A 7,725-nucleotide genomic window follows, 5' to 3' on the forward strand; every position below is an offset into this window, starting at 1 on the left:
ATATTTACACATTGCTTGCCATTTTTGTGGTTCTGTAACTGCATAACTGGTATTTTATGACTTTTTTTTTATTTGAAGATGTTTATTATTAAAAGTAACGTTTAGGAAATATTCAGGAGTTAAGAACCTGTGCGTGAAGATTCCCACAAACACAAAGAAAAAAAATCTTCCAGGAATCTTCTGTGTTTTTAAATTGTCTTTAAGAGCATAGAAACAGAAAAAAGACAAAAAAGAGTGAGAAAAAAGAGAGAAAGGTCATTTTTGCTGTTCTCTAAATACATGAAGGTTCCTGTAGTTCCACTAAGGTATCAAGTGGAACCTTTATGTATTTAGAGAAACACACACACACACACACACACACACACACATGGCCAAAAAGACATGAGAGAAGAATACAGAAAATAGCTGTATGTTTAGTGTAATTTTGTCATTCTCTGAATGCATGAAGGTTTTTTTTTTGTTGTTGCTTTTTTTAAATGATTAATACTATAATTTAGGAAATATTCTCCACTTAACATCCTCTGCATGAAGATTTGTGAAAAGCATAAAAACAGACAAAGCCTTAAAAGATCTTGCAGGAACATTTTGTCTCAACTATGGACAGTGCAAATAATAATAATAATAATAATAATAATAATAAAGCTGTATGTTTCTAGCCATTTTAGTGTTTCTCAAAAACAAACAAACAAAAATTCTAATGCTCCTCTAGATAGCTTTTGGTTTTTTACATTTGTTTTTTGTTTGTTTGTGTTTTATTAAAGTTAAGATTAATTAATGCTCAGTTTCTCTCCAATTTATAAAAAACAAAATGTTCCTGAAGATTTTTTTTCAGTGTGTTTTCTTTAGTTTTGTGCCTCCAAAATGTCTTCATGCAAAGGTTCTTAAATCATGAATATTTCCTAAAACCTGGTTTTAATTTTAATTTTAAAAAAACCTGCAGGTTAGAAAATTAGGAAATGATTTAAGAACTTTTGCTGGAGGTGTTTAAGGCACATCATCAGTCTTTGCAGTTCAGAGAACTTTTAGTAAAACTTTTAGTTAAAATGTAGAAAAATTCATCATCATGATTTGTACCGCACAGAGCACACACCTGCCTGTCTGTCTGTCTGTCTGTCTGTCTGTCTGTCTGTCTGTCTGTCTGTTTGTCTGTCTGTCTGTCTGTCTGTTTGTCTGTCTGTGTCTGCCTGTCTGTATGTCTGTCTGTCTGTGCATGCTTTCATATATTTATTTCTTTACTGACTCGTGTGTGTGTGTGTGTGTGTGAGATGATGATGATTTCTGTCCTTCCTCCAGTTCCTCATGCCCACCAACTCTCTGACGTCGTGCTGCGAGTCGCGTGCACGCTCCGTGTCCGAGTCTGGCTCGTGCGCACCGGCCCCACCGCCCCCTCCTCCTCCCCCTCCCCCACCCCAGGCTCCGGTTTACTGCCCCGTGTACGAGAGCAGGCTGCTGGCCACCGCGCGCCACGAGCTCGGGGTCTACAGCAACCCGTACGCTGGTGGACAGGGCTACGGAAATTACGTCACATACGGCACCGAGGCCTCTGCGTTTTACTCTCTGGTGAGGGAAAAAAAAAATTTCTTTCTTTCTTTTTTTTTTTTTGGTTATTGTCATGTTGCACTCGTCTTCTCATCTTCTCATAAATCCACACCTTAAACGTGGAGTTATCTGTGATAGAAGTGTAACTGGGTGCAAATACAACAATTTATCATCGTCACAACATTGTGATGTCACATTCGCAAATTAAAACTGACATGTAGCTTTAGTTTTTCCCTACAGATGTTAAACTTTCATTGCATTTAAACTCAACTCAGTAGCAAAGCTCCTAAAAATGAAACATTAGGACACATTTCATACAGTCCTGTTTGAAAGGTTTTTAAGATATATATTTTTTTTTGCTGGGAGAGAAATTTAAGCAAAAATAATAAACAAATTTAAGATTGTTGTATTAGCAATAACTCACAGAATAACTGTACTGAGGATGTTATTACTTTTATCTCTCTGATGCTGCTGTTTATATATGTATGGATACATTTAAAATAATATGAACATTGCTAGTAAAAGAAGATATAATTATATCACATATCTCATTATATCACATCACTATAATCACATGACACGTGATGATGTGCAGCTCAGGTTCATTTCATAACTTGAATTCACTCACTACAGGATTAATTGTAGAGGATAGAGGATACATCGTGATCTGTTTCTATTAAATTGGTCACTTTTAATAGTCACTGTCATGGATATGTAGTTATTTTAGTAGTGACTCATGCCATGCTTCTCAAGGTGAGGCACATGAGATCAGAGAAGATGAAATGTGTTGATCAAGAAGGAAATATAAAATATATATAACAGTAATAAAATAACAGTAGAAATATTCTTTAAACTGGACATGTGCAAAAAAGATTTCAACAATACTGACCTGACAGTGTAAATAAAATAAAAATAATTAATAACAGTAGAAATCAGAATCCAGATTGTAAATAAAGAGGTATGTGATGTATATCCAGGGATTTCCTGATTTTGTGTGTGTGTGTGTGTGTGTGGAAATAAATCAGCTGGTATCAACATTGTCATGGTTGTTATTGAGTATTCATAGCTGTAAGCGTAACCGACTGCTTACTATACTAAAAAAGTATAAATAATACTAACTGTAATCCAGCTGCGTTATTTATAAAACAGGAAGTGATGTTGATATGATACACACCATTCCTACGTCCGGATACACAGAACGTTAAGGAATAAATCAGTATGATGATAAATATCATTCTCTGGAAGTGATCCCTGTCTGCGAATAAAGTTTAATGTGCTTTATGATGAACGCTATGGAAATGATTACATTCTGTTCTAAAGCGGGTGTATGCGTGTGTGTGTGTGTGTGTGTATTGATTTTTTTCCTTGCCACAGCTAAACATCAATAAATATAAACTGCTTTCCCTTTAAATCGGAATGAACTGTGTAATGAAGACGTACTGTGATATTAAAGTCATTTTTATTATTATATGTATTTGTTTATTATCTCACATTAATGCAAAATCGGTGAACACACACACACACAGATCTAAGTAAACAAAATAATAAAGAAATAAAATTTAAAAAAATTACATATAATCATTGTTTTTTTGAAAGCATAAAAATGGATTTTTCTCCCAGCAAAATTCATTTGTTAAATAAACTGCATTCTATCGAGTCCATTCTCAGTGATGATGATGATGATGATGTATGTGTGTGTGTGTGTGTGATTGTAGGGTGCCTTCGATGCTAAAGACAGCGCGGCCTCTGCGAGCATCACCCAGGCTGCGGCTGCTGCTTACTACCCCTACGATCCCACTCTGGGGCAGTACCAATATGACAGGTGCTGAATATTTACCCCGCCTTTTCATTAGCACTTTGCTAATTTGCTAACATTTCTAATGTGCTAATCAAACTCCATCAGGCGCCTTGTTGCGTATCGATCAGATAATTAGCCGCATATCAGATTTCGAACAACATCATGGCCTATTAGTTCGGCGTGACATTTCAGAGATACTAATCGGTTTTTGATGCTAGAAATTTGAAAGAAAGCAAGCTAGTGATTAAAGTGCTGATGAATCTGTGTGAAAGTAAAACTGCGTTATTTCATTAAAAAGATATACTAATAAATATGTATTTGTACAGTTATACGGAGAGTTTAGATTGTAAGTAGCGATGTATTGTACATGTATATTTTGTGTAGAAATACTGTCCGTCTAAAATGCTCTCAATATGCGGTCAATAAAACAATTTTTACACTCACTTTATCTTCATATCGAAGCCTAAACGCCATCCCAGGGCTTTTAACCCACATCAGAGAAAGTGCACGACTCAAGAAAACGGCAGGCCATGTTTATTTTATGGCGCTCCCCCGAGGGGCTTTTTTAACATGACGAATTGCATCGAGAGGGGAAAAACTAAATAAATAAAGAAATATTTCCTGCGCTGTAGATATGGCTCGATGGACGGAGGCACGAGGAGGAAGAACGCCACGCGCGAGACCACGAGCACGCTGAAGGCCTGGCTGCAGGAGCACCGGAAGAACCCGTATCCCACCAAGGGCGAGAAGATCATGCTGGCCATCATCACCAAGATGACGCTCACGCAGGTGTCCACGTGGTTCGCCAACGCCAGACGGAGACTCAAGAAGGAGAACAAGATGACGTGGGCACCGAGGAACAAGGGCTCGGACGAGAAGAGATGCGGAGACGATGACGACGGCTCGCAGGAGGAGCAGATCAAAAGTGACACGAACGATGACGGTTAGCTTTCTGCGTTCTCATGTAGCTTTAATGATCCAGTTCATGGTAATAATAACAATAATGCTTAATTTAGGAGAAATATACAAGCTACAAGCTGTATTAAGAGATATAGCACGCGTTAAATAATCTAAATAACCCGAGTTAGCATTCAGAAGTGTTCTTGGTTCAGCTTTTAGAAATTCAAGCCAGAAATTAATTATTATTATTTTTAGATTGATGATGATAATGTTGATTATTAGATTGATAAATCTCTTCAAATGTTCATTTTCTGTGCTAAATCACAAGATAATAGCTAAATGTGTGATATTTAGCTAATCCATTTAGCATCAGCATTCAAAATTGTTGATTTATTGGTTTGTAAATCAATTTGTTTTCTATTTTAGCTACGGTTAGCATTACAGATTAATTCCTACTTTTTTGCCATATATATATTTTGAGCAAACATTTGGTTTAGACAGTGAACGTTAACTCTGACCATAAATGTGAGGTTTATGCGAAAAGTCAAACTTAAAGCTTTTCTGTAAATCTGCATTTAAAATGGCTTCCCATTTTATTTACTTTATACCAGTATGGCTACTTGGTTGACTTTCATTAACAAGATGTTCACAGTTTTGCATTCAACACATACTTAATTAAACAATGTGTGTGTGGTGCCATTATAGTAAAATAATCAACATTTAAAATAATCAATTTTCCTTTCCTGTAATAACACGTCACAAAGTCTTTTATTCTTCTTGTACAGCAGGAATTTGCTGGCAATTACGAATTTTAATTGTTTAAACTATAGCACATTTTACTTTTATCCATTTAGAGTTACATTTAATGTTAAGTTACTTACGTTATAGCAGCTATAAACAGTCTTTCCTTCACCAGCCTCTCTTATTTTCTCTCTCCAAGTTAATAAGACCAAAAAAAAAAAACAGCTTTTCATGCTACCGAGAAACTCCTCTGTCCTGAAGACTGTCCTGGTTAAAGATTTTGGTAATTGTAACATTGTCATATTGCATATTAATATCATAAATGTGAATACTGGTTTAAAATTACGTAGACACCTAGCTATAAGCTAGCTATCTTAACTAGCAATATTTTATATTATTATCACCTTTTGCGAGGCTCCTAAAGTATAGTGCGTCTAATTTTAGAAGAGAGAATGAATACTTTTAAGGAACTCTAATTTGGACATATTTGAAGTAGAACGATATTTCTCAGAAAGTTCTGTTCTTTCGCAGTGGATTGCGATAAACCGTAAAGTTTTGGCACTAGTGGTGCAGTAAATATTACAGGTACTACACAGTTGTTTAATGTGATTGCAGCGTAACTGTTCTAGTATTTTCCCTTGGGTCTGAGTTTACGAACTTTTCCACTTTGGTTGAAATCGCTAGATTATTGTGTTTTTTGTTGTATTTTAAAGACTTTCCATTACTCTTCGTTATTTTACTGCTACCTTTTTTAGTCAAGAGTTTATGTTGGAGATAAAAGTGACTAAAAGTCACGAACAAAAAAAAGTGAGGACCTTCAGGAAATACTTTGCTGTCCCAGTGTGACGAGACAAAAAACCTGAATGTCTTCAACTACTTGTATGCGAATCATTATATTTCTTATTCTTTTATCAGAGAGCCGAAGCCGAGATGATAAGGACCTTCAGCTGAGCGACCTGGACGACTTCGACGCCATCGAGTCGGAGAGCTCCGAGTGCGACATAAAGCATCAGTTCCACGTAAATGCGCACATGAACACGCTACCTGAGCACCTCAAAGAGACTTCCCTAAAGTTACCCTCCCTTGAAGGAGACGCTTTAAAGTTACCGTCGATTAGAACCTCATTGGAAAGAGATACCGATTTGCCCAAAAGCTGCCTGAAAACTCCGAGCCGAGACTGCGAGCACAATCCCAGCGGGAATACCAAAATCTGTTTCCAGCAAGACCACCAAACTCTTGATAGCAAGCCGCGGATTTGGTCGTTGGCCCAAACGGCCACCTCGCTAAATCCGACCGAGTATTCGTCATGCATGCTTCGATGTCAGCCAGTGATCCCCAGCTCATCCTCGCCACCTGTTAAAGTCCCAGAGAAGCAGCAGGACTCACCGGTCACCACGTTGAGACACTGGATGGACGGCGTTTTCCACGACCCCTTATTCAAACACAGCACTTTGGACCAAGCGCACAACAGCAACACGGCTGGTTCCTGGACAACAACCAAAGGCTCGATCCTGGAGAGCGGAGCGCAACGCGATTAAACCGCTCACCAGAAAGACGCTTGACCAAAAAGACATGAACAAAAATCCACATCGTTTGAAAAGAAATCTTTGTGGAATATGCTGCTGGGACAGTTTCACAAAAGACTGTGTTTGGACAAAAGACGTTGGACATTTTTAAGGCCTATACTTGCTCTGTTGTGTCTGATTTTTTTTTAATGATTGCTTGATTGATTATGTGGAATCGTATGTATTAACTGTTCTATTGACACTTCGATTCAAATTTCCCAAGATGGGATTTGTTTACTATATTTATTATAATATATATATTAGGCATGTGCCAAGATAAAAAAAATATTGCGTCATGATAACTATTTAAATGTTTGCGATATTATCAAGCTATCTAATAAAAATAGCGATGCGTCATAATTTCAAATAATTTCTACTTTTTACATAGCAAATCTTTGAATTTTTTAAATAATAAAAGGAACAGGAACAACTTGAACGTATTAAAATGATTACGCGTACTAAAATTCAATCTAATTTCAAAACTTTTGCAAATATATTACCTATACAAAAACTAATTACAAAAACATACTCCAAATTATGGATTATTGGCACATGTCTTATATATATGTAAACACATATAAACAGATCTGTTTTGGGAAGTAATATATATCTATATGTTCAACGCACGTTGCAATTATGTAAATATACGGCGGAAAGTTTACATTTCGGAAAAAAAAGACGTTTACAGTTTGCGTTTGTTTTTTTCTTCGGCATGCATACATTTGGTCGAAAGAGCATTCTTTGAAAATCTCATTAATGATGTCACTGTTGGAAAAAGAAAAGTAAAAAAAACTTGCACAAAAAACTACACAAGTTCCTTTATGTTTGTTTAAAGATTGTTCAAATCTGTTCACTGTAATAAATAGTTGATTTCGGATTCACGTCTGCATGTGAAGTGTATTCTGGTTTTTTTTCGACAAGAAAAATTCTAATGTTGAAATGCAGAAATTTTGAAAATATCAAAAAGAATTCATTCTGTTTTTTTCTAATTCTAAGAATAAAATTGCGTTTGTAGAAAAAAATGTTTATGCCAAGTTATCATCGTAAGGAGTAAGAGTTTACGACATGCTCTGTTGTCAGCTGTATCTTAAGTGCTAGCAGTTTAGGCGTTTTCACACTAGCTGCTTTTTTTTCTCAAGTTTCTTTCTTACGTTTTATACGCAATTCAACAGGAAGTTGAAA

At 36.2% G+C, this 7,725-nt stretch overlaps 1 protein-coding gene across 1 annotated transcript in view; it reads left to right on the forward strand.

The window, feature by feature from the left end:
* The window catches only part of irx4a (iroquois homeobox 4a), an 8,515-nt gene extending 1,095 nt beyond the window's left edge, over positions 1–7,420 (forward strand). Inside the window, exons 2-5 of the mRNA XM_026926688.3 lie at positions 1,294–1,560; positions 3,255–3,361; positions 3,970–4,280; positions 5,894–7,420. Coding sequence (XP_026782489.2) covers positions 1,294–1,560; positions 3,255–3,361; positions 3,970–4,280; positions 5,894–6,516 — 1,308 coding nt within the window. The 3' untranslated portion in view covers positions 6,517–7,420. The remainder of the gene's footprint in view (positions 1–1,293; positions 1,561–3,254; positions 3,362–3,969; positions 4,281–5,893) is intronic.
* The last annotated feature ends 305 nt before the right edge of the window (positions 7,421–7,725 follow it).

The sequence above is a fragment of the Pangasianodon hypophthalmus genome, chromosome 1, assembly GCF_027358585.1.
Source record: "Pangasianodon hypophthalmus isolate fPanHyp1 chromosome 1, fPanHyp1.pri, whole genome shotgun sequence".
Taxonomy (NCBI): domain Eukaryota; kingdom Metazoa; phylum Chordata; class Actinopteri; order Siluriformes; family Pangasiidae; genus Pangasianodon; species Pangasianodon hypophthalmus.